This window comes from Phyllobates terribilis, unplaced genomic scaffold (assembly GCF_046119375.1).
Source record: "Phyllobates terribilis strain yellow unplaced genomic scaffold, ASM4611937v1 Scaffold_2__4_contigs__length_985480577, whole genome shotgun sequence".
NCBI classification, from domain to species: Eukaryota; Metazoa; Chordata; class Amphibia; order Anura; family Dendrobatidae; genus Phyllobates; species Phyllobates terribilis.
Window position 1 is genome coordinate 126,688,478 of NW_027362762.1, and position 27,730 is coordinate 126,716,207.

Sequence of the window (27,730 nt, forward strand, 5' to 3'; positions counted from 1 at the left end):
TATGGACTTCATAACAGATCTCCCTGTCTCTGCCGGTTGTACGGTCATTTGGGTGGTCGCTGACCGCTTTTCCAAAATGGCTCATTTCATTCCCCTGCCAGGCCTCCCGTCTGCACCCGAGCTGGCTAAAGACTTTATCCGCCACATCTTCCGTCTCCATGGCCTGCCTCTCCACATCGTGTCGGATCGTGGGGTTCAGTTCACCTCACGCTTCTGGAGAGCCACATGTAAGTTGCTAGACGTCACCCTGGACTTCTCCTCCGCATACCACCCACAGTCCAATGGTCAAGTGGAGCGGATCAATCAGATCCTGACCAGTTACCTCCGGCACTTCGTTAATGCCCACCATTCAGACTGGGTGGATCTCCTGCCATGGGCCGAATTCTCTTACAATAATCACGAGAGCGAATCTTCCTCCAAATCCCCGTTTTTTGTAGTCTTCGGTCAGCATCCTCGGATCCCATTTCCCGTCTCCACCTCGGTGGACAATCCGGCTGCGGAATCTCTCGTTAGCAAATTTTCCTCCATTTGGGAGAGTACCCGATCCGCACTCCTTCAGTCGTCCGAGCGGATGAAAAAACACGCTGACAAAAAACGCCTGGATCCTCCACAATTCCGTCCTGGAGATAAAGTCTGGCTCTCGTCCAAGTATGTCCGGCTCAAGATTCCTTCCTACAAGTTAGGGCCTCGGTTCATCGGCCCACTAGAAGTTATCAAACAAATCAACCCAGTGGCCTATAAATTGAAACTCCCGGCCAACTTGCGGATCCCTAACTCCTTCCATGTATCTCTCCTCAAACCCGTGGTACTTAACTCTTTTTCCAAGTCTACAGGTACGCCTCCTGCTCCGGTTTCCGCTGAAAACGAGTTTGAAGTAGAGAACATTCTGGCCACCAAAAGGGTAAGAGGAAAAAACTTTTTTTCTGGTACATTGGAAGGGGTTTGGTCCTGAGGAGAGAACGTGGGAGCCCCGGGAAAACATCCATGCCCCTCTCATCCTTGATAAATTTCTGTCTGGCCTAAAAAAGGGGGGGATACTGTAGCGTCGGCGTCCCTGCCTCCTGCTAGGCAGGGACGCTGTTCCCCTCACCTCTCCGCTCCGTGCCCGGCGTCCTCCTCCCGCTCTGCTGGCAGCGCGCGCTGCTTCCCGGCCACTGTGCTTAGGGCGCGTGCGCGCGCGCTCCCCCTCTCTGAAAGGGGCCGCGCGCGCCGTCCAAAGGAGTCCCCGGCCAATGGCCGGAGGACTTCACCATATATAAGGCACCTCCTCCAAAATGGAGGTGCCCGAGCAATGTTGTTGCAAAGCCTTCACTCTGCTTCAGCCCTCAGGACCCGTTACCAGTTACCTGCCAGTCACCTGCCAGATTCCTGCTTGATACCTGCCTGATATCCGCTTACCTGCTTGCAAGCCTGCGGTCCGACGGTCTGCCTTCCGACACCTGTCAGTCTGTCTATGGACCAGCCTGCCCGCTCACTTGGGAGCGCTCACCTGCTACCTGCCTGCTAGCCTACCTGGAGGCTCTGCCGTCACTTGCCGTGACCACCTGCCAGTCCAGAGACTCTTGCCCGCTCACCTGGGAGCGCTCACCTGCTACCTGCCTGCTAGCCTACCTGGAGGCTCTGCCGTCACTTGCCGTGACCACCTGCCAGTCCAGAGACTCTTGCCCGCTCACCTGGGAGCGCTCACCTGCTACCTGCCTGCTAGCCTACCTGGAGGCTCAGCCGTCACTTGCCGTGACCACCTGCCAGTCCAGAGACTCTTGCCCGCTCACCTGGGAGCGCTCACCTGCTTCCTGCCTGCTAGCCTACCTGGAGGCTCTGCCGTCACTTGCCGTGACCACCTGCCAGTCCAGAGACTCTTGCCCGCTCACCTGGGAGCTCTCACCTGCTACCTGCCTGCTAGCCTACCTGGAGGCTCTGCCGTCACTTGCTGTGACCAACTGCCCGTCCAGAGACTCTTGCCCGCTCACCTGGGAGCGTTCACCTGCTACCTGTCTGCTAATCTACCCAGAGACTGTCCCTGTCACTTGCTGTGACTACCTGCCCCTCTACCCAGAGACTGTCCCTGTCACTTGCCGTGACTACCTGCCCTTCTACCCAGAGACTGTCCCTGTCATTTGCCGTGACTACCTGCTAGTCTTCCCTGGGAGCCACCCGCTTCCTTACAAGGACCGCCCCCTTGTATAGTTGCTCAGAGGTTCCGCCTCCCAGACCCGTTACACTAGCGAACCGAGCTCCTACCCTTTCTCCCTCCCCTTCCCTATCCCTTTGTCTGATATTATCAATCTTCTGCTTGCAGAATGAGGCAAAGTCTTCAGCTGAGATGAGAGGAGAGAGAGAGAGGTTATGGGGGACGGAGGAGAAAATTGAAAGTGTTGAATAGCTGTTTAGGGTTGTGAGACAGGGAGGATATGAGAGATTACAAGTAGGTCTGTTTTTCTGCAGTGAGTGTGGACTTGAAAGTAGTGAAGGACTGTTTAAATGTGATGAATTGCTTGGTGCAATTGGATCTTTTCCATCTCCATTCAGCAACCCTGGAAGCCCGCCTCAGTTCTTTAGTGAGGCTGGTGGGGAGGCTGTGTCAGAGGGGGTGATGCAGAGGAAGGAAAGTTTGTGTAATGAAAAGATTATGGATGTATGAAAGTTTGTTGCAGACAGCATAAGCTTTCCATAGAGCTCCTGTTAGAGGGACTGGAGAAGCAGGGGCTGGGCAAATAGGTATACGGTTAGAAAGGTTGTGGAAATTTGTGATAGATTGTGAATGAGAGGTAGAAGTGACTGTGGGGATGTGGTGAGGAGGACCAGGATTTGGAGAGATATCGCTGGCAGTGAGGTGGAGCAGTGAAAGTGTTAGTAGGTGGCAGAAGGAGAGGGCATGAGATGGCTGTCTGTGTTTGGATACAGAGGATTTTATGTTGAGGAACAGTTCTGAGGAAGAGGTGAGATGGGTGGGGAGGATGGAGGGAGAGATGATCAGTTCATTACTAGATATAGGAATTAGAGGGTTTAGTAGGAAGTGTAGGACTATGGGGGTGAAAGTGAAAACAAACAGAAACATTGTTTACTGTGACTGTGTATCCAGTTGTCTTCAGTTCCCTTCTGGTTCAATTTTGGTCTAATTTATTGCATTACACTTAAGTGCTGCACTTAGATGATACACAACAGACTACGTCATGCAGACTTACTGCTTACAATATATTTGCTAACAAATGCATTCAGGTATGAAACAGAAGGGAGAGGCCTGTGCTCATCTTTATCAGATAATTACAATTGAGCCAGATGCAGGATATATTACAGGCAGAGTAAACAGGCTGGTCGTAAAGAAAAGTGGTGAGTGGAGTAGTGCAGTGGTCAGTTTAAAAACTGGAGAAGTAAGAACTTTCACAGGTTGGAAAAGCTAGGTGACATACCAAGTAAAATAATATACACAGTGATGTCACAGGACAAGGATAATAAACAGTAAAGGGTTTATAAACAATATAGTGATTTCACAGTATGGTAATAACATACACAGTTGATCACATTACAAGGATAATAAGCACAGTGATGTCACAGTAGAGGGATCATAAACACAGTCAAATCACAATACAATGATAATACAGCAGAGAACTCACAATTCAGATACTAAGTAATGTTACAAAACAAGAATAGCAAATATAGTCAAACACATGGGAAATCATGGGAAGGGTTCTTACTAGGGTTGAGTGAGTATGTTCTGTCTGAGTATGCTCGGGCTGAGCTCCGAGTATTTACAGCTGCTCAGTGATATGGTTGAATCGCTCCCGTGTGCATGATTTGCAACTGTTTGACAGTTTTATTACATGTGAGGAATGTGTAAGAAATAGACATTCCTCCCATGTAATAAAACTGTCAAACAGTTGCAAATCATGCACACGGGAGCGATTCAACCATATCACCGAGCAGCTATAAATACTCGGAGCTCGGCCCGAGCATACTGGCCGAAAGGGTTAATAGAACATACTCGCTCAACCCTAGACTTCTTACACAGTGATGCTACCATACGGGAATAATGTGCAAGTGATGTCACAGCACAGGGATAAAAGAATATCACAACTTATGACTGACGACCATAGTGATATCACAGTACAGAGAAATAAGCAGCAATGTCTCCTTACATGGTTATTGAGCCCCTCAGGCCCTAGGGCCCAAAAGTGATTTTAAACTCTGCACCCCGTATAGTTTTGAACAAAACCCTTTTCTCAAATGCACTAAAAATATTGTATGTTGCGTGCCAGTCTTCCCTTTTCACACCTGAGCACAGCTTTATATTGAGGTCTATGGAGGATTATCACATAGGCCTAAGTCTTCCTATAAGCACAGTGCCACATGGCTCAAGGTTACTCCTATTACCCAGAGGATGGACAGAACTGGCAGAAGAAATATGGACCACAGAAAACAATCTACAGGAAATCAGGACTCACCTGAATGTTGTGGGCAATCTCCTCACGGTTTGACAAGATGCTGGAAAGCGTTTGTGTTCCTAAGATGTTCCTCAGCGTTGTCTGTGCCAGCTGGGCAGTGGCTAGGTGAACGTTGTTAACATTTGCCACAGATTTGATGGCATGCTCAATCTTGTAGTACACAACTCCATCCACTGTGGTCGTCACTGAATCCTTAGTAAGAATCTAAAAAAAAAAATCAGATAAACTCACAATAAGTACTCATCAGCGTTGGAGCCTCCTTAGCAGATTCTGTCCCAGAAATAAACACCATAGCAGACATCACTACTATTCCTAGTAAAACAGGACAGACTCGCAATATAATTCCGTAGGATCTGTTCAGTGCGCTGTGTTATTCACCAAGTGATAAGGGCTGTCACTGCTTACATTTCATTTCTTTCTAATCTGATGAAACTGAAAAACAGAATTTATAACACCATCATCATGGCAGGAGAGTAAGACATGATGATGACGCGTTTCGACCTTTTGGTCATAGTTGTAATATTGATGCATTTCGATCTTCCTGTCTTAGTTGTGACATGTTACAACTAAGACCAGAAGGTCGAAACGCGTCAGCATCTTGTTTTACAGTACTGCCATGATGATATTTTAATGATATTCGAATAAAATTTATTTTATTGGAACTTACAGCTGTTTTTTTTGCATGGATAATATTCTTATACAGATTATCCTAAATGGGAAATTACAAAAAATGGCAAAAAATCCCAAAAGCATTCTCTTGTCACATGATCAGGTCATGGCCATTACATAACCTGACCTGGTCACAGACAATGGTTAATTTTAAAGAAGAACTTTGATGAAAAACCACCCAAATATACAGTATTGTTTTAGGCAGATGTGAAAAAATGCCAACAAGTAAGAATACTTTCAAAAATAGAAATCTAAATAAGATAAATATTTGGTGTGACCGCCCTTCGCTTTTGAAACAGCATCAGTTCTTCTAGGCACACTTGCACACAGTTTTTGAAGGATCCACAGATCTTCTGTGCATGCCGCTTGTGCAAATCCTATTGTCTCTGTGATGTTAAAATCAGGGCTCTGTGGGGGCCATATCATCGCTTCCAGGACTTTTTGTTCATTTTGCTGAAAATAGTTCTTAATAACATTGGCGGTATGTTTGGGGTCATTAACCTGCTGCAGAACAAGTTTGGAGCCGATCAGACGCCATCATGGTAGTACATAATGCATAAGTCTCTGCCTGCATTTCTCAGCATCAAGGACACCATTATTCCTGATCAAATCCCCAACTCCACTTGCTGAAATGTAGCCCCAAACTTGCAAGGACCCTCCACCATTCCTCACTGTTGCTTGTAGCCACAAATAATTAGATCGCTCAGTCTCTAGCCCTTTGGAGAACAAACTGCCTTATGTTACAGACAAATATTTCACTGGTTAGTCCAGAGCACCTGCTGCCAATTTTCTGCACACCATTTCCTATGCTTTTGCGAATAGTTGAATCTCTTGGCCTCATTTCCTTTTCAAAATTATGTTTTTTGGTCGCAATTCTTCCATGAAGACCACTTCTGGTCAGTCTTCTGTGTACATGGGTAGATGGGTGTAGCTGGGTCCCACTGTTGCTACCAGGTCTGAGCTGATGGCACTGCTGAATATCTTATAGAAATTAAGTAATCATAATGTGTCTTTCATCTGCTGCACTAATTTCCTTGGTTGACAACTTCAGCTGCGGTCATCAGTGTTGCCCATTTCTTGATGTTCTCAGTGTTGAGAAATACAAAGCAGATACTTACCCATCATACAATACCATCAGGGAGACCTCTGATTGGCTCCAAATTTATTCTGCAGCAGGACAACGACCCCAAATACATAGCCAATGTCATTAAAAACTACAAGCGTATATTATATTATAATGAGGGTGCTCTGATGTACAGATCTTACATGTGGGCCTGTGCTGTCTATATTCAGCCCTATCATAAGGGAACTAATGTTGATCGAGCACTGAAATGCTTCAGTGCTCGGTACTCGATTCGAGCACGTTAGACGCTCGGACGTCCTTGACTGGAATAGCGAGCATAATGGAAGTCAATGGCAAACTCAAGCATTTTTCCAGAGGATGGAAAAATTGTCTCTCTCCACCCGGCTCAGATAATTGCACTTACGGGCATCCGAGCACACGTGATATCCTGCACTGCTCTCTACTCGATCGAGCACCCCGATGCACGCTCGCCCATCACTAAAGGGAACATGTTTTCTGTGTTCTGCAGGACTAACCAGTCATAGAACCATCACAGGATATTTCTGCACACCTACCTCTTGTGGAGGGATTGCAAATGATATAACTCTAAGATCCACTTTAATAAAGGTATCTGTGCAGGGAAGAATGAACATCAGCCCTGTGTACAGAGAAAGGAGTGTCAGTAAAGAACATTCTGGGTATTTATGCTACACATTAGGTCTACACGACGACATCCATACCCTGCAGGGCCAATAGCCTGGGTTAGCCGGCTTGTTACAACCTGTCACCTCTGCAATGCCATAGTTATATTTGTTATGTTTTGAAAAAAACATCAAAGTCAAGGGGTGAGGACATAAAGTGGCAGATCAGGGTACAACATTTTTGAGATTTATGCCCTGATCATTTAAATAGACATGTCCCCAACAGATCTGAGTAACACGCAACCAAATACGTGTACCCCCTTCTGCACACAACCAAAATTAATAGATACTACCTACACACCAGACCCCCTTAAAGAACACAGACCCCATTCCAGACCACCTAACCAAAAAACAGATCCATAAAATATACATGTTCCCCCAAACCTCCTAAACTAAAAAAGTATACCAGAGCTCCTAAAAAATATTTTAATTAAATACATGCCCACTTAAACATAAAGCCCCCAGACCACACTGTTTACAGACCCCAAACTAGGTATCCCCTGTTTTACAGATCCTAAACTAGGCTTCCCCTATTTATAGGCACCCTATAAATTACATTCCTAAATCTGGTCCCCATCTACAACCCCCAGACCAAACTACCTAAAAAATACATACCCCGATCAGACACCTCTGTTTACTGACCTAAGATCAGACCCCAAACTACAAATGTACATATCCTCAGACTAGACATTCAGATATTTATTTATTTTACTCACTTACATAGCGCCATTATTTCCACAGCACTTTACAGACATCATCGCTGTCCCCAATGGGGCTCACAATCTACATTTCCTATCAGTATGTCTCCGGAGTGTGGGAGGAAACCGGAGAACCCGGAGGAAACCCACACAAACAAGAGGAGAACATACAAACTCCTTGCAGATGTTGTCCTTGGTGGGATTTGAACCAAGTACCCCAGAGCTCCAAGGCTGAAATGCTAACCACTGAGCCATTTATCTCGCATTTATGACCATCATCTCTCTCACAGGGACATAGAGGCTCAGCTAAGCTGTTAGTCTTATCTACTGTTCCCAATAACAACCAGCAGAACTGAGAATGCGTTTTTTTCGCATCATGAGAAATGAGCCTAATAGGATTAGTGCAAGGTAAGTGTGGGCATAAAACACCACAAGAGGCAGAACATTGTAAAAGGCAAAAAATATCAAAACAGTAAAATAAATTATTAGTCATTGCTTTTTAAAGTACAAATTAAACATGGAGAGAGCATAAATCGTCTCTTATTATATTAGGCAGACCTTACCTGGTCCTCGGGCTTTTCCGGAGATTATACGTCCGAGCCTAAACACCACAGCGCGTTCATATTCCTTAATAATCTAGAATATTGACGTACAATATAATAATTAAGATGGCATGACCAGGTTGTAGCTCTGAGTAGGAATTTACAGTAATGACTTGAGTTACCTTAACACAGAACCAAATGGAAAAAGGGAAGGTGATGGCCGTCAGTAGAGCGGAGACTAACAGAATGATCCAGCCACAAACACCAATATCTCCTTTCATGGCATCTACAAAACACAAATATGAGCTATGATCCAAAAGGGCAAATGAAACCGCATTGGATATTCTGTAGCTATAGATACAGATGTAATCAGAACTGGATCAGCTCGATAGGCCTTTTTCCTCTAACCCATTGTAAAGTCCTACATCCTTCTTGTATGTTATAACACCACAGTACATTCTGACTTACACACTTTGGTTGGTTCTTACAGTCCACATTTCGGAATCAATTTTTGTTATCCTGCATTTAAAGAGTTTTGATAAATAACGGTCTTTGATAAGTATCAGTGTGAAAAACATTGCAGCGTCTACTATTCATTTCTGAGTATTGGCTGAGAATCACCTATACAAGCCTAGGGGTGTGCAAAAAATCAGATCCCATACAGATCAACCTAATAGCATCCGATTATTACAGATAAATTTGCATTATTTACATAGGAAAGTATTTTATGATGCACATTTTAAAATGTTGATGTATAAAAACAGATGCCACATGGGCATAAAAAATAGACACATGGATAGCACACGGATAACAATATCGATGAATATCATCCAAGTTTTGGGGATGAAACTTGAACTATTTTTCAGATGCTTATCTGACCCTGGCCTCAGGGACAGAAACACTGTGACCTCGGTGCCAGACTGGCTTTGCTCGGCTCTACACAAAGATTTAGTCTGAGCGGTTTATGGATCCATAGCCAGGTATATGAACCAGTACACCACTGTACCCATGTCTCTAAGGAGAGCTGAGCAAAGCCAAAGGGTCATAGTATTATAGTTTCGTGACCCGTACCATCTCAGGTAGCATAGCGCAGTGTCTCAACAAGCCAATTTTAGAACAAATCAAGCCAGACATACTGCTTGAAGCAAGGATCACCAAGCTACAACTTGCCAACTTTGGACACATCATATGAAGAGATCAATCACTGGAGAAGGACATCATGGTTCGAAGAATAGAAGGAACAAGGCGAAGAGGAAGGCCAGCAACCTAATGGCTTGCTACTATCAAGATAACAGCGGAGAAGACCCTGGTGGACCTATCTAGGCTTGGACAAGATTGATATTACTACAGTGTTCATTGATCAAGCCGCCATGGCTCGAGCCCGAGCTGAAGACCGATAAAAAAAGCTTCTCAAGACTCTGCTCTCCAAAGAGCAATGCTCTGCCATTTCACTATGACGTCAGAAGATTTTTCAAATGTTAGTTACCCATAAACGAAAGGGCAGACCACAACTGAACAGAGAAAAAAACAGACCTGCATAAAAAGGGGTTATCCAGGTTTAGAAAAATAGCCTTTTCCGAGATACAGTAATGCAAAACCACTGAGGATAGTGACTGGCTGCAATGGCACATGGATAGACGCCATGTCATCTCCACAGGACAGTCAACAGAGGCCAATGGGGCATTTCCTCCTTTTGACAATTTTTTATAACCTTAAAAAACTTCTGGATCAATGAAAACCTTCAATCCCCGCCTCGTCATGTGTGACTTTCCTTAACCTGCTTGGTTTCTCCTTCAGACTCTCATATCCTTGAGCACCAATCAGTTTTTCTTAGTAATTCTATTTGACGACTGATAAATCAGTAATAAGAATGATGATAAGCTGCCAGCTTATCAGGTGCAAAATGTAGGGTGCGAGGAGTCCCAAGAGCAAAAATACCAAAAATGCTAAGCTGAGATGTCCATATTTCACGGTCAGTATACAGACCGCAATGCCCGTAATTGACTGCAAACTTACAGTCTCAATTATGCATGATTTATTGCCATCTTTTTATGGACCGTGAACCTGGCCTAGTACTAATTCTTTACCTTGGGTTGTAATTCCCAGCACCATGATAGAGGGTGCAGTGTGATATTTCCTATGGAGACCCTTGTCTTTCATGCATAGGACTGAAAAAATATGATATATTGAGTTATGGAGACGTGAATATATCTACAATGTAAACAATGGCATCTATTTCTATTTTAAACTTCATATGAAAATTCTTTACATTTTTTAAATCGGGAATTTGCAGAAAGCCGACATATTATTCCCTGCAGGGTTTATACAGAATGTGTTTTTGTTGTCACCTCTGTGAATTATTGTACCTCTGATTATTTGCACTTTGGCATATTTTAAAGTACACAGATTCTCTTGTTTGCCCTTCATTACTTATGAACATGAGCGGAATAAAGTTTTAAAAGCAGCAGGTTCCATGTAGCTGATAAGGAAGAACAACAATTACTTTCCCCAAACCCAACTTAGCAGGCTCCGCATTAGGTGTGTGGCTACTTAGGTCTGGACTTTTAAGGGATTGTCTAGTTTAGAAAACACTTTTTCGTGTATACGGTTAAAAAAATTCTAAAACCCCCAAATACAATTAGAAAACTTTTGGCCGAATACTCATTTCACCGCAGCTTTTTCTCCCGATTCCCCCATACACAGGCTCAGACACGTCAGAAAAGCAACCACCCTTCCTTATCTATTTAAAGGGAATCTGTCAGCAGGTTTTTGCTACCTCATATGACAGCAGCATGATGTAGGGAAAGAGACCCTGATTCCAGCGATGTATCACTTAGTTTACTTGGTACAGCAGTTGTGACACAATCAGGGCTCTTAGATGTAGCAAAGCTCAGAAAGCTGACCCCCAACCACACCAGGCTGTCTATGTACATTGTTGATAGTCAGCGAGATGCTTATCAGAGGAGGGGGGCGTGGTCGGACCACTTGGCACCTGGGAGCTAGTCTGGGCAGTGATAATCTCCTGGTGATAAAACACTCATTGTATAGAAACAACAACACACAACCTAATAAGTGACACATCCCTGAAATCTGTTTTCAGCCCCTACCTGATGCTGTGCTCAGATTACATAGCAAAAACCTGCTGACAGATTCCCTTGAAGGCATTTGAACACCATAGTTTAATAAGAAGAATGTATGTTCAATGCCAAATTCATCATCAACCTCAAGTCTCTTATTCACACTCAAAACAGACATGTCATAAACACCATAGATAAAAGTGAAAGAAGCTGTTAATTGCTGAAAGGTCTCGGTGGCATTGGAAGAGATTAGAAATTTTGGAGTATTTTATAATCTCATTATTCTCTCATCTAAGGTCAACAGGAGACATCTCAGTCTTGTTGGGTTTGGGCAGCTTTACAAATAGAATACAACATTGAAACATGAAGGCAAGCCTATAGTAGATATCATCTCAGTAACATTTAGGTAGGGGTGAGTACTTACCAATCAACTCATCTTTTGCTTCTCTCTTGTGTTTAGGAACGGGAGACCCTGTATTCCCCTCCATGGTTTCCTGTTTAGAGGAAATGGGTTATATTGTATCAAAGAGGGCATTACTGATAAATACATAGAGGCATGAAGGTAGCATTATTAACTTATGGAGCCCCACAGGGGTATTATCAGTATATTAAGGCACAAGAGAGCATTATGAATATATAGAGACTCAAAGGGGGTATTATTAATATATTGAGTCTCAAAGGTGGCATTATTAACACAGGGAGGTACCAAGGGGGCATTATTAATACAGAGGGGTACCAATGGGGGCATTATTAACACAATGAGGTACCAAGGGGGCACTATTAACACAAGGAGGTACCAAGGGGGCATTATTAACACAAGGAGGTACCAAGGGGGCATTATTAACACAGGGAGGTACCAAGGGGGCATTATTAACACAAGGAGGTACCAAGGGGGCATTATTAACACAAGGAGGTACCAAGGGGGCATTATTAACACAAGGAGGTACCAAGGGGGCATTATTAACACAAGGAGGTACCAAGGGGGCATTATTAACATAAGGAGGTACCAAGGGGGTATTATTAACACAAGGAGGTACCAAGGGGGTATTATTAACACAAGGAGGTACCAAGGGGGCATTATTAACACAAGGAGGTAACAAGGGGGCATTATTAACACAAGGAGGTACCAAGGGGGCATTATTAACACAAGGAGGTACCAAGGGGGCATTATTAACACAGGGAGGTACCAAGGGGGCATTATTAACACAAGGAGGTACCAAGGGGGCATTATTAACACAAGGAGGTACCAAGTGGGCATTATTAACACAAGGAGGTACCAAAGGGGCATTATTAACACAAGGAGGTACCAAGGGGGTATTATTAACACAAGGAGGTACCAAGGGGGTATTATTAACACAAGGAGGTACCAAGGGGGCATTGTTAACACAAGGAGGTACCAAGGGGGCTTTATTAACACAGAGGGGTACCAATGGGGGCATTATTAACACAAGGAGGTACCAAGGGGGCATTATTAACACATGGTAGTACCAAGGGGAGGTACTAAGGGGGCATTATTAACACAAGAAGGTACCAAGGAGACATTATTAACACAGGGAGGTAACAAGGGGACATTTTTAACACAGGGAGGTAACAAGGTGGTATTAACACAGGGAGGTACCAAGGGGGCATTATTAACACATGGAGTCATTATTAATATAGCCAGACATACAGTGGGGGTTTATTACTATATGGAGGTACAAAGTGATCTTGCTAGTAGTGGGTGCACTGTTACTACAGGGGGAACAAAAGAATGGGACATAGTATTAGGGTATGTGCACATGACATCCTTAAGATGCCTGTGGACCCACCAAGTTTTCCCAGACGAAGCCGCTTCAGGTCATTTTCCTGAAGTGGCCTCACCGTCGGTTTTGCTGTTGTTCTTTTGCCGTCTTTTACTCTATACTTTCATGCATATGTAGGCAGGAATTACCATGTTTCCGAACCTTGAAGTGGTTAAAAGAAATGACGTAGATCAGGGCCGTATTTACAGTACATGCTGCCCTAGGCACAGAGCATAAGTGCGCCCCCATTAAAGGCCCATTTATTCTCACCACTTATTGGTATGGTATGCTCAATGTTAATCGGTCAGTGGCAACAAAGGAGATCATCAATAATAAAACTATTATCTGTAATTGATCACTAGTTATGAGTCTGAGCTGCCTAGCGAGCAGCCTGGTCCTGGTGTCAGTGCTGTGGGTTGTGTTCTCCATCATGTGGTCTTCTTGGGCACATAACAAATACTGAGACCAAAGATTAATCCTATACGGAGACTTTATCATGACGTAATAACACCATCATACCATGACTAAATACTACAGCATATAAACACCTCCTTACTGGGATTGGATAACCGCCATACAGAGACTGAATATTACCGCTATATTGTGACTGAATAACACAACAAGACACGCGATAATACTGACATATAGTTGCTAAATAAAAAAAACACTATGGGAATACTGACAATACAGGAAATGCCGCTGAGTGACTATGTGCACATGACATCTTTTTCAGGAGGATTCCACAGCGGGAACTGCCAGAGACTCTGTCAAAAAAACTTTCAAAAAAATATGTAAAAACTTGCTGCTCATATGTTCAGGCTTTTAAACATCTTTTAACAACTTCAGGTTTCTATAAAACGCCAAGTGGATAAAAGAAGCGATATGTCCATTCCTCTGGCGTTTTACAAAACCAATCAATGGGAAAGATGATCGTTTTGCTGTCATTGTTGCTTTAAAAAATGCTAGCGGTTTCTTCATTATTCAATGGACTGAAAAATAACGACCAGAAACTTCACTAAAACCATAAAAAAAACACCGACAGCCAAAACTGTGGGAGAAACGCTCAGGAAATGACTGAGAAGAAACTTCAGGAAAAAAATATAGAGTTTCGTGAAGCGTTTTCTGCGTGAAAAATTCATCAGGTTTGCCTGAGTTTTAAAGACGTTGTGTGCGCAAAGCATATGGCAGCGTTCTGCATATGTACAGTAATAGGAAGAAAAAGTGTTAATCAGCAGTAGGAGAATAGAGGGAGCGAGCTCATAATGACCACATCTAACATTGCACAGCAACTATTAAAAAGTGAATTTAAAGATGTTGTCTCCTTTCAGAAAATCCTGGTTCCCAGGCACAGATTGTTATAAAAAACAAACCGCGCTTTACTCTGCATCCACGAGTCCACCGCTGAGTCTCCTCTGGTGGTCCCGAATACCGGTACTTACTGCAGAGCTGACGACACATTGTCAGCGGATCAGTTAGCTCAGCTCCTCCGCCTGTGAAACGGAACATCCCGCTCAGAGCCGATGAGCTCACTGAATGGCTGAGTAAGCGAGGTGTGTTTCTTTATAACAAAATGTGCCCAAGGACCAAGTTTTCTGAAAGTGGACAACCCAGTAGCGTACCTATCGGGGGAGCAAAGTGTGCAGTCGCCTCAGGCCCCGTGCTCTGAGGGGCCCACCCGGAGCTACGCTACTTTGAACTTTATCAGCGTGCGCCGATACAGTTAAACTCTGCAGAAGAGCAGGGAGACATGATCTCCCTGCACTGCCGCTATTGGGCCCTTGAGCTGGGGGGCAAGTTCAACAGTATTGGCAACTGCTGATATAGTTGAAAGCAATGGAGGAGGGAGCGTCAGCTGAAATGTGCGATGCTTCAGAACACAAGCTGCGGCGACCAAATCAGTGGGGAACGAAGAGAGGCGAGTATTGTATTTTATAGATTTATTTTAGAACATTGTGGAGGCCATGAAACTGTATTGAGGACTATAGGGTGAATTGTACAGTATGGGCTATGGGGGTGCATTATACTGTATGGGGGTGGATTATACTGTATGGGGGTGCATTATATTGTATGGGCTATGGGGGTGCATTATACTATATGGGAGTGAATTATACTGTATGGGCTATGGGGTTGCATTATACTGTATGGCCTATGGGGGTGCATTATACTGTATGGGCCATGGGGGTGCATTCTGCTGTATGGGCTGTGAGGGTGCATTATACTGTATAGAGTATGGGCTGCATTATACTGTATGGGCTATGGGAGTGCATTATATTGTATGGGCTGTGGGGGTGCATTATAATGTATGGGCTATGGGGGTGCATTATACAGCGTGGGCCATTTATATGGATACACCTAAATTAAATGGGAATAGTTGGTGATATTAGCTTCCTGTTTGTGGCATATTAGTTTATGGGAGGGGGGAAACTTTTCCAGATGGGTGGTGACCATGATGGCCATTTTGAAGTCGGCCATTTTGGATCCAACTTTATTTTTTTCAATGGGAAGAAGGTCATGTGACACATCAAACTTATTGAGAATTTCATAAGAAAAACAATGGTGTGCTTGGTTTTAAAGTAACTTTATTCTTTCATGAGTTTTTTTACAAGTTTATGACCACTTATAAAATGTGTTCAAAGTGCTGCTCATTGTGTTGGATTGTCAATGCAACCCTCTTCTCCCACTCTTGACACACTGATAGCAACACCGCAGAAGAAATGCTAGCACAGGCTTGCAGTATCCGCTGTTTCAGATGCTGCACATCTCATATCTTTACAGCATAGACAATTGCCTTCAGATGACCCCAAAGATAAAAGTCTAAGGGGGTCAGATCGGGAGACCTTGGTGGCCATTCAACTGGCCCAAGATGACCAATCCACTTTTCAGGAAACTGTTCATGTAGGAATGCTGGGACCTGACACCCATAATGTGGTGGTGCACCATCTTGTTGGAAAAACTCAGGGAACGTGCCATCTTCAGTGCATAAAGAGGACAACACATCATCATGTAGCAACTTCAGATATCCAGTGGCATTGAGGTTTCCATTGATGAAGAATGGCCCCACTATCTTGGTACCCCATATACCACACCATACCATCAAGATACGAGATGTGCAGCATCTGAAACAACAGATACTGGAAGCCTGTGCTAGCATTTCTTCTGCGGTGTTGCTATCAGTGTGTCAAGAGTGGGAGAAGAGGTTTGCACTGACAATCCAACACAATGGGCAGCAGAATAAAGAATAAAGTTACGTTAAAACCAAGCACACCATTGTTTTTCTTATGAAATTCTCAATAAGTTTGATGTGTCACATGACCCTCTTCCAATTGAAAAAAATAAAGTTGGATCCAAAATAGCTGACTTAAAAATGGCCGCCATGGTCACCACCCATCTGGAAAAGTTTTCCCCCTCCCATATACTAATGTGCCACAAACAGGAAGTTGATCTCACCAACCATTCCCATTTAATTTAGGTGTATCCATATAAATGGCCCACCCTGTACTATATAGGGGTGCATTATACTATATTGGGGTGCATTATACTATATGGGGGTGCATTATACTGTATGGGCTATGGGGGTGCATTATACTATATGGGGTAAATGATACTGTATGGGCTATGGATGTGTATTATACTGTATGTTCTATGGGGGTGCATTATACTGTATGGGCTATGGGGGTGCATTATGCTGTGTGGGCTGTGGGGGTGCATTATACTGTATAGAGTATGGGGTGCATTATACTGTATGGGCTATGGGGGTGCATTATACTGTATGGGCTGTGGGGGTGCATTATACTGTATGGAGTATGGGCTGCATTATAATGTATGGGCTATGAGGGTGCATTATACTATATGGGGGTGCATTATACTGTATGGACAATGGAGTGCAATATACTATATGGGCTAGGGGAGTGCTGTATACTATATGGGTGTGCATTATACTATATGGGGGTGCATTATACTGTATGAGCTATGGGGGTGCATTATACTATATGGGGGTGCATTATACTGTATGGACTATGGAGTGCATTATACTACATGGGCTATGGAAGTGCATTATACTGTATGAGCTATGGGGGTGCATTATACTGTATGAGCTATGGGGGTGCATTATACTATATGGGGGTGCATTATACTGTATGGGGTGAATTATACTGTATGGACTATGGGGTTGCATTATATTATATGGGGGTGCATTATACTGTATGGGCTATGGGGATGCATTATACTGTATGGGCTATGGGGGTGCATTATTCTGTATGGACTATGGGGTGCATTATGCTGTATGGGCTATGGGGATGCATTAAACTGTATGGAGTATGGGCTGCATTATAATGTATGGGCTATGGGGGTGCATTATACTGTATGGGTGTGCATTATACTATATGGGTATGCATTATACTGTAAGAGCTATGGGGGTGCATTATACTGTATGGGCTATGGGTGTGCATTATACTATATGGGGGTGCATTATACTATATAGGGTGCATTATACTGTATGGGCTATGGGGGTGCATTATACTGTATGGGCTAGGGAGGTGCATTATGTTGTATGGGCTATGGAGGTGCATTATACTGTATGGAGGACTATGTGGGGGCCTTTAAATTATATGCTATCAATTATACAGTTTGAAGGTTTGTGTGGGCTCCATCATGCTGTGTGGGGGACATTATACAGTGTTGAGAGGTGGGGGCCATTATATTGTATGTAGGCCCATTATACTGCATGGAGGGCTGTGTGGGGTCACAGTTGGGGACCATACTGTGTTGGGATCACCATACTTTTCCGGGGCATTTGAGGGGTGGGGTACAGTATGGCCCCATCATACTTTACGAATGCAATGAAAGGGGAATGCAGGGCTCCAATAGATGTAAAATTAGAGGGCACACAGTACCACACAATAGGTGCAGTAATAGGGACACATACGGCAGCAGCAGCTCAGTATTGGGATATCAGCAGGATGAGGAGGTTGTGCAGATTGGGGATATATGGAGACGGTGCCTGAAATGTGAGCAGTCGGATGTGTCTTTGTTGTAATCTCTGCAGACGAGTCCTGGCTAGAAGAAGTTGTCATGTCAGTCTGGGCCAGATGGAAAAGGCGGGAAAAGTGAATGACTCCACCGGAAAGAACGTCAGCTGTAAGTCACAATATATAACTGTACTGTAATCTTTTATATGTTCTGCAGGACTGGTATCTACCACTATATGGTCACCATATGGCTGTAATATCAGTGTTGGTCTTTGTATAGAGAATTTAGTTAGTAACAGCACAGTCATCTGCCGAGGTTCTCCTACATCCACTATTAGGGTGTGCCGCCATAGTTGTAATCAGGGTTACCTGGTTAGGGGACCACTCAAAAGTTTCACCCCCTCTGAACCAAAACCCTAGCTACGCCTCTGGGACAACCTCCTTTAACTGATCAAGTGCATATAATTCACACATAACAGATGCTGCTGAAATCAAGGCGCCTGTCACTATTTCATGCAGCATAAATGTGGGGACAAATTCTCAATCAAAAAGAACCTGTCATCACATATGAAGCCCCTACACTGCCCCATAGCGTTAAAAGGGCTGCTAACTACTAGGACAACCCTTTCTCAACTCGCCTTAATATAAGTAATCAAGTGGAAGTGAGAGCTGCGGCTGGTCCCTCGCCTCCTCTTGATTACTTATACGTCTGAAGGTGGGGACAGTGATGCCAGCGCTGATTGGGCATAACATAACAATTTCACATGACCAACTCGAGTGCCGACACCACTGGAACGGCACCGGAGGTGAGTTTAGGTGTCTTTATTTTAACGGGGGCAAGCATTCAGATTGAGAAAGGGTTGTCTAGTAGTGGACAACCCCTTTAAAATAGATAATAATTGACTTTTAAGAATATCACTCTCTAAAATGTCACTTTCACCAGGCAACGAAAAACTAAAGTTTTTAGGTAGTGCTCAGTACCTGTGAATAGTGATGGAGGCAGTGAGCCAGTCTCATGCAGTCATTGCTTGCAGATAATGTTGATTTAACAGAGGGTTACTTGCCTCAGCTTCAACTACCACAGTATATGCAATGGATGTCACGAACGCCTAATTGCCTCTTTAAGAAGTCGAGTAAGTCGACCTACCACAACACATATACCCATATAAATGCACATCCCAATCGAAAAGGGAGGCAGGGAGTAGAGAACCAGCAAAAAAAGTCTAGGTAAGCCTATTCAAAGAGAGGGGGAGAGAATAAAAAGTGTATAAACAGCAAGTAATCAAACAGAGTCTAAATATTACCCAACAGCCGTAAAGAGTAATGTCAGTCAAAAAAAAAGAGTAAACAGCCAGGGTCCCACCGGTGAACGGCCAGGGTCCCACCGGTAAACAACCAGGGTGCCATTTTTCACTTCTACTGTCACGTTCCAAGAGATATAACTTTTTTATTTTTTAGAGGGTTTGTTTTTTTTCAGGATAAGTTTTGTTTGCGAGTATTAACTTATTAACAAACTTTTATTAACTTTTTATTGGAAGGAATACAAACAAAACAACAGTTCTGCCATTTTTTTTGTGTTTTACATTTTATGCTATTCGCGGTGCTGCATAAGTAACGTATTGACTGTCGGTCAGTACAAATATGACAATACCAAAATTGATATAGTTTAATTTATTGTTTATTAGTTTTGTACAATTAATACACTCTTTGAAAAAAACTAAATAATTCGTTTTGGGGCTGCCATATTCAGAGAGCCATAAATCAAACAATTTTCCATCAGCGGAGCTGTATGAAGGCTTATTTCTTGCATGACAAGCTATAGTTTTCATTGGTGCCATTTTGTGGTACATGGGAATTTTTGATCACTGTTTATTAACTCTTTGGGAGGCAAAAAGAAAAAAAATATAGGAATTCTATAGTTTGTTTATTGTCTTTTAAACACCATTCACTGTTCGTTATAATTGTTAGGATATTTATTATGATATTTATTTATGATATTTACTTTATTTTGTGGGTTGATATGATCATGAGAATACCAAATTTATATAGTTTTTTTATGTTTTGCTTCTTTTACAAAAGAAATTACACTTAAAAAGAAAAATCTTTTTTTTTCTTTTTTGGTCAACATATTCTGATACCATCACCTTTTTTTTAATTTTTCCATTAATGGAGGTGTATGAGGGTTTTTTTCTTGCAGGATAAGCCTGTAGTTTTTACTGGCACCATTTTTGGGTATGTACAACTTTTTGATTACTGTTTATTTTTTGTTAGCAGGCATGACCAAAAATACATTAAAGTGAATATCCGGGACTTTTCAAAAAAATAAATAAAAAATATGCACTCAGTGCCAGCAGAGAATGGCAAAGAGCACAACAGGCAGGTAGGTCGCAACTACGTACCTGTTAGTGCTTAGGCAAATTTTTTATATCCCCCTTTTAAATTTGGGACTGTTTTTAAATGTTGTTTTTTACAGAGTTCTTCGTGCAGTATAATTGTCATGGTTGTGTACTGCACGTGACAACAATCTCTAATTTTCTTCATATGTCTGGCCTGTGGGGTAGGGTGGTAAGACAGAAGTCTTTTCTTCCAAAAAAAAAATATTAAAGTTCAGATATGTTTTGCCAAAATGTACAAGTCTGCCAAAAGCATGTGAAAAAACGTGTTATGTTCTAATAAGAACAAGGTTGAACTTTTGTCCTAAATTTCAAAAGGTATGTTTGACACAAAGCCAACACTGCATATCACAAAAATAACACAATACCCAGCATGAAGAATGGTGGAGGCAGCATTATGCTTTGGAGATGTTTATTGGCAGCTGGCTTTAGTCAAGGTGCAGAAAATTATGAACAGTTCCAAATATCAGTCAAATTTGCAACAAAACCTTCAGGCCTCTGCTAAAAAGCTGAAGATGAATTTCACTTTGCAGAATGACAATGAACGTAAACATACAATAGAATGAAAGAGCCCAGACCCGAATCCAATTGAAAATCTGTGGTTGACCTGAAGAGGGCACTGTACACAGGAGATGCCCTCGCAATCTGACAGATTTAGAGCGCTAACGCAAGACAGAGTGAGCAAAGATTGCCAATTCTAAATGTGCCATGCTGATAGACTCCTACCCAAAAAGACTGAATGGTGTATGAAATTCAAAGGCTACTGCAACAAAGTATTAATTTAAGGGTGTGCATATTTATGCAATTAATTAATTTTTTTATTTTTATATTTCCACCCGAAACGATTTCAGTTTATTTTTTTCAATGAAACTATAAAGATTATAGGTGACATTAAAGTTGGAAAATGTTCCTATCATATACCCTGAATTATTAGGGCAGCATATTTGTGGGTTGTTGCTACATTGGTTTGTATAATATATATATCTATAATATAATGCTACAAGCATCCCTCTGTCTGAAGCCTCTATAGACTGATCAAGCGCAACACGCCTGCGCAGTGCGGCTCCAGACAGAAGAACGCATGGAGCCGTTGCAGGTAAGAGGAGTGTATGGCGCCGGAGATCGCGTTATGCATAGACACTGAACGCATACCGCGATCTCCGGCGCCATACTTACCTGACCAGGAGGAGTGTTGCCGCGGCGCCTCTCTTCTGCCCAGAGACCGGGGGCAGAGTGAAGGCGTCGGAATCGACACATGCGCATAGTGCAGTATGTCTTCAGCAAAATGGCGCTGGACAGCGCGGTATGGGCGTGCGTGTACTCCAGCACCGCACTCCTCCCCTGGCCTCCGACAGAATGGGACACAGCAGCGCTGAGCACAGGGCAGAAAGGTGAGTATAAGTGTTTTTTTTCATATGTGTGCAGCCCGAAAGGGATGAGGGGTGCCATAAATACCAGGATTAGGGGGTGAGGGGGCCACACATGCCAGGATTGGGGGGTGAGGGGGCCACACATGCCAGGATTGGGGGATGAGAGGGCCACACATGCCAGTATTGGGGGATGAGGGGACCACACATACCAGGATTGGGGGATGAGGGGGCCACACATACCAGGATTGGGGGATGAGGGGGCCACACATACCAGGATTGGGGGTTGAGGGGGCCACACCTACCAGGATTGGGGGTTGAGGGGGCCACACATACCAGGATTTAGGGGTGAGGGGGCCACACATACCAGGATTTGGGGATGAGGGGGCCACACATACCAGGATTGGGGGGGTGAGGGGGCAACAGATACCAGGATTGGGGGAGAGGGGGCCACATATACCAGGATTGGGGGGTGAGGGGTATCATGCATACCAGGATTGGGGGGGGTGAGGGGACCATGCATACCAGGATTGGGAGGTGAGGGGTGCCATACATACCAGGATTGGGGGTGAGGTGGCCATGCATACAGAATTGGGGGTGAGGGGTGCCATGCATACCAGGATTGGAGGTGAGGGGTGCCATGCATACCAGGATTGGGGGATGAGGGGTGCCATGCATACCAGGATTGGGGATGAGGGGTGCCATGCATACCAGCATTGGGGATGAGGAGTACAATGCATACCAGGATGATGGATGGGATGCCATGCATATCAGGATGAGGGGTACCATGCATACCAGAATAGGGATGAGGGGTACCATGCATACCAGAATAGGATTATGTGGTGCCATGCATACCAGGATTGGGGGATGAGGACTGCCATGCATACCAAGATAGGGATGATGGGGCCATACATACCAGGATAGGGATGAGGGAGCCATGCATACCAGGATGAGGGGTTGGGTGCCATGCATATCAGGATTGTCCCAGACAATCCCTTTAAGTTTGCCCATTATTACTATGTCCATTATACCTAAATCAGCATTCCCACAGTCATGCGACTAGTCCTAGTGCTGTCCGAGTTTATCGAAAGCACTTGAACTGGATGTATTTACGCATCTGTTAAAATCATGGATCTGAGTGAGAGATTCGTGAGACTCAGAACAGATCCTATTCTCATCCATTTTGTGGTTCAGACTTGACCATTAAAGTCTATGGAGATCTGTATAAAACAGATGACACACGGAAGACAGACTTTGCTAAGAGTCCATAGATAAAAAAAAAGTTCAGACTGTCCACAGAGTGCTGTCCGTTTTTTTTTATGGACCCATAGACTTGCATTGCCAATTTTGATCAGACTCTCAGATCAAAATCGGCATGTCTCCACGATTTTGCATGGATCACTCAGTCTGCAGAAAATCACAGACATGTGTATGACTCCATAGACTATCACAGGTACAAATGCTATCCGTGAAAACCACCGATCGTGACCTGGCCGGTGCAGGGGGGGGGTCCGCCGATTCACTGCAATAGAAGCTGGCCAATCAGAAGCTGGCCACTAACGTTGGCATGTAAGTCACTTAAGGTGCATATATCATGTGCTACCTGTTGCTTGCACATTGAAGTCAGCTGCCGGCTTCTGCGCCAGCGATGGAAGAGGACGCCACACGTCGTGGGAGCGGGGGAAGGTGAGTAGAATTGTTTATTTTTTATATTTGTTGGAGAACAGTGGCAGAACAGGGACATTATTACTGGAAGAACCCAGGATGGCCACATTATACCAGGATGATGGAAATACAGTATATTACTGGAAGGGGCCCAGGATGGTGGCCATATATTACGGGAAGGGGCCCAGGATGGAGCTCATTATACCAGGATGGGGGACATATATTACTGGAAGGGGCCCAGAATGGTGGACATATATTACTGGAAGGTGCCCAGGATGGGGGACATTACACCAGGATGGGGACATATATTATTAGAAGGGGCTCAGGATGGGGGGCATTATTCCAGGATGGGGAACATATATTACTGGAAGGGGCCCAGAATGGTGGAAATATATTACTGGAAGGGGATCATTATACCAGAATAAAGGACATATATTACTGGAAGGTGCCCATAATGGGGGACATTATGCCAGGATGGAGGATATTATACTATTAAAAGGAGACATATCAGGAAATATGAAGGACATTATATAAGGAAAGGGAGAAATTATACTAGGAAGGGGCCCAGGATGGAGACATTATACCATGAAGGTGAACATTATTACTGGAAGTGGCCCAGGATGGGGGACATTATATCTGGAAAAGGCCAGGCAGGATGGGGGACATTATACCTGGAAAAGGCCCAGGATGGGGGACATTATACCTGGAAAAAGCCCAGGATGGAGGACATTATACCTGGAATGGGGCAAGATGGAGGACATTATTACAGGATGTGGGACATTGTTAAATAAGAGGGCTATGTCTTCACAGGACCTGGAATGCTACAAGGGCCCATACATCTGACAAACATGCAGGTGAGCACTCAAGTGAAAATTTTGCACTGTGGCCCATCGGACTCTAGTTACGCCACTGATGAGACTCCCTTACTGACTTACCATAATGTATTTATTTTGCTACTTCAATTATGTATTGCTGGTTTACTTTGCTGCTACATATTGAATTTATGGTACTACATAAATTGAAATTACAAAATAAATGGCAAATAAGGAGAATGGCTATTCTGATGTTGAGGGTGTCATTTTCAATAAAACTGGCCAGGTCGACACTATACTGGTAATTGGAATGGGGGCTCCCTTAAACACCTGTACAAATTAGAAGGATATCTTCTACTGCCACAACGATCATGCCAGAGAAGGCGCGACCGCCCGACACAAGACCCTACCTGAGTCGATCCTGTTCTTTCTTCTCCAATCAACACATCTGATGGCCTTCCTCCTGTACTCAACTTTCTTACAACACCCACCGAACCAAGAATACTCATCTGTGACGTTCAAGTTGTTATATCCTTTTTTTTGTATATAAGTTAATATAGCCATATGGACTGATATGCTGAGACTCTGATTAGGTATTCCCTTGTTGCATATTGTTCCAGAAATAGGTTAAAATTAGCAGACAAGGGCAGCGGGGGTAGTGGGTGGGTGGTGAGAAAGGAGGGGAGGTTCATATATTTATCAGATACAAATCTGAATTCTCATGTTGCTATTTCTCTCTGTTGTTATTTACTTTCTCTATATGGGATTCATAGTTTCTCCAGTTCTTATTAGATCTATTAATAATACACTGTGAATTGTTTCTCAAATGAATAAGCCTCTTTCTGACTATTACACAGAAATCATAATTTATGAATAGGAGAAATGGGTTTTGGCAGTGATTTTTGTATTGATACTTTCATTAATAGGTGTCTGGTGCCCTTACAGCACCCCTTTTTCTCCCTAGGGATTATCTTAGACATTTTGGACCTTATTTTTTGTCCCTATCTTGTTTAAGTCTTTTCCCGGTCCATTGTCTATCCCCTTTTCTTCCCGTCTCCCTACCTATCCCAACCTAACACAATGACACATGAACATTGTTCAGAGCTTACGGTGGGCTCTTTAAATGTTAAAGGACTACACAGCCTTGAGAAAAGGTCTATTTTATTTAATCTCCTTCATAAAAGGAAAATGGACATCGCTTTCCTGCAGGAAACGCATTACTGTCAAAATAAACCTTATAAGATGTCTAATTATAGGTTTCCTACGGTTTGCCACAGTCCTTCTCCTGACTCAAAGTCCAGAGGCTTCTGCATACTCATATCTCGCTCAGTACCGTGGAAATTCACGGATTCTTGCACAGATGGAGAAGGTCATCTTCTGATGGTTAAAGGCCTCATAGGTCCCACCAAGGTTACATTCGCCTCCCTATATTTACCCAACTCGGGATAGGACAAGGCACTTTCTGCATAACTAGACCAAGTGGCGACTTTCGCAGAAGGAATATTGATACTGGGGGGTGACTTTCATATAGCCTTCGATTCTTCTATAGATAACTCCAGGGGAGTATACTCTCTCTCGCGACCCACGCAACGACGTATACTGAAAAGCCTGCAGGAACACCAATTGATTGATACGTGGAGACTTCTCCACCCAACAGACAGAGAATTCTCTTTCTACTCAAACTCCCATCACGTGTATACAAGAATTGACTATTTCTTGTAAGACATCAGGACATTTATTTGTTTCTAGGAACCAATATAGATATCATCTTCTTGGATCATGCACTTGTTAGTGTCTCAGTAGCTCTTCCTGAATTTAGGGCCAGACAGTGCCATTGGCGTATGAATTCATCCGTCCTTGACCCTGCCGTGAGGACAGATTTACAAAATTCTCTGGACACATATTTCACAGAAAACTCTGTTGAGGGAATGGACCCCTGTATTTTATGGGATGCACACAAGTGCTGGATTTAGAGGTATCCTCGTTAAGCATGGGGCCCGTAAAAAAAGGAACGTGCTCAAGAGATCACCCGTTTGTTGGGAGAGATTGAAAACTTAGAGAGATTACACAAACACTCCCCATCTGATGCCATAAAAAGGTCTCTGATAGTCAAACGTGAATCTCTGCGTTGATTACTCATACACAAAGCAAAAGCCGACCTCACCAAATACCGTCATCATTATTATGAACACGGCAATAAAAGTGGGAAGTCTCTAGCTGGAGCCCTAAGAATACAGAGAGTTAACACATATATACCTTCAATCATGGAGCAAACGCAAAGACGCAAGCACCTCCTCTCTGACATCGCGGAAGCGTTTAAAAATGTCTACTCTTCATTATATTCAGTAGACTCAACTAATCCTTCTACACAAAGTGCTGACTTTAAATCACGTATTCAGACATATATTGAGGAGTCTGGTTTTCCTTCTTTGTCTAAAGCTGCAAGAGATTCCCTCGAACTACCATTTGCAATAGGAGAACTACAAACAGCTGTAAAGGAAACCAAAGCGGGTAAGGACTCCGGCCCAGATGGGTTTTCTTTACCATATTATAAGTTGTTTTTGGATTCTCTTTCTCCCCATCTTATCTCTAGCCTCAATGCTTTATCCAAAGGATCCTCTCTCCCAGGAGATACTCTGCGAGCACACATATCGGATATACACAAGGAGGGGAAAGACACATCTCAATGTGCAAGCTACAGACCTATTTCCCTTCTTAATGTAGACATTAAGCTGTTCGCAAAAATGATTGCATGCAGACTATCTCCACTATTATCAGATATTATCCATCCAGATCAGACGGGATGGTAGAGAGGCAAGGGATAACACAACCAAAGCTTTGAACCTAATATACAGTACCAGACTTAAATCTCAGCCCCTAATGCTTCTGTCTACCAATGCAGAAAAGGCATTCGATAAGGTGAACTGGATATTTATGAATGAAACGCTTTCTCGACTGGGCCTGAAATCCAATATGTTACACTGGATTTCAGCATTGTATTCAAAACCAACTGCTTGTGTAAAAGTTAACGGGGTCCTTTTCTTCATCAATAAACAGACCATTTCCTTTCGTAAATTGATGACAGAATTCAGTACATATAATAGCCTTTCAATCTTCAAAATTAACTTTTCCAAATTGGAAGCCTTGAACATTAATATTCCACATACAGTCCTGGCACCCTTGAAAACAGTCTTTAGTTTTAAATGGGCTAAGACAGCCATACATATTTAAGAATTTTGTTACCAAATAACATTAAACTAACGTACTCTCTTAATTTTCCTAGGTTACTTAAATCGGTGCAGGGGGACTGCTCGATATGGACGAGGAGTGCCTTTACATGGTTTGGCAGAAGCGTAATCTTTAAGATGAATATCATCCCTCACATTTTATACGTCATTCAGGCTATTCCGATCGGCATTCCCTCGTCCTTCTTTAGGAGTCTCGTGGCGGTCCAAACTAAATTCATATGGTTGGGTAAACCTCCATGTTTTGATAGGGCCACCCTGTATCTTCCAAAGTCCTGAGGGGGTATAGGGCTACCTGATTTCAGATC

General features: G+C 43.4%; 1 protein-coding gene across 2 annotated transcripts in view; it reads right to left on the bottom strand.

Annotated features, from left to right (window-relative positions):
• STOML3 (stomatin like 3) overlaps positions 1–27,730 on the bottom strand; it is a 67,090-nt gene that overhangs the window by 33,433 nt on the left and 5,927 nt on the right. The window contains exons 2-6 of one of the 2 annotated variants that reach the window (XM_073662575.1): positions 11,617–11,686; positions 8,298–8,401; positions 8,137–8,209; positions 6,750–6,832; positions 4,443–4,646 (exon numbers count right to left, since the gene is read on the bottom strand). In XM_073662575.1, the coding sequence (XP_073518676.1) occupies positions 4,443–4,646; positions 6,750–6,832; positions 8,137–8,209; positions 8,298–8,401; positions 11,617–11,680 (528 nt within the window). In that variant the 5' untranslated portion in view covers positions 11,681–11,686. The remainder of the gene's footprint in view (positions 1–4,442; positions 4,647–6,749; positions 6,833–8,136; positions 8,210–8,297; positions 8,402–11,616; positions 11,687–27,730) is intronic. The other variant, XM_073662576.1, reaches the window with a different exon arrangement.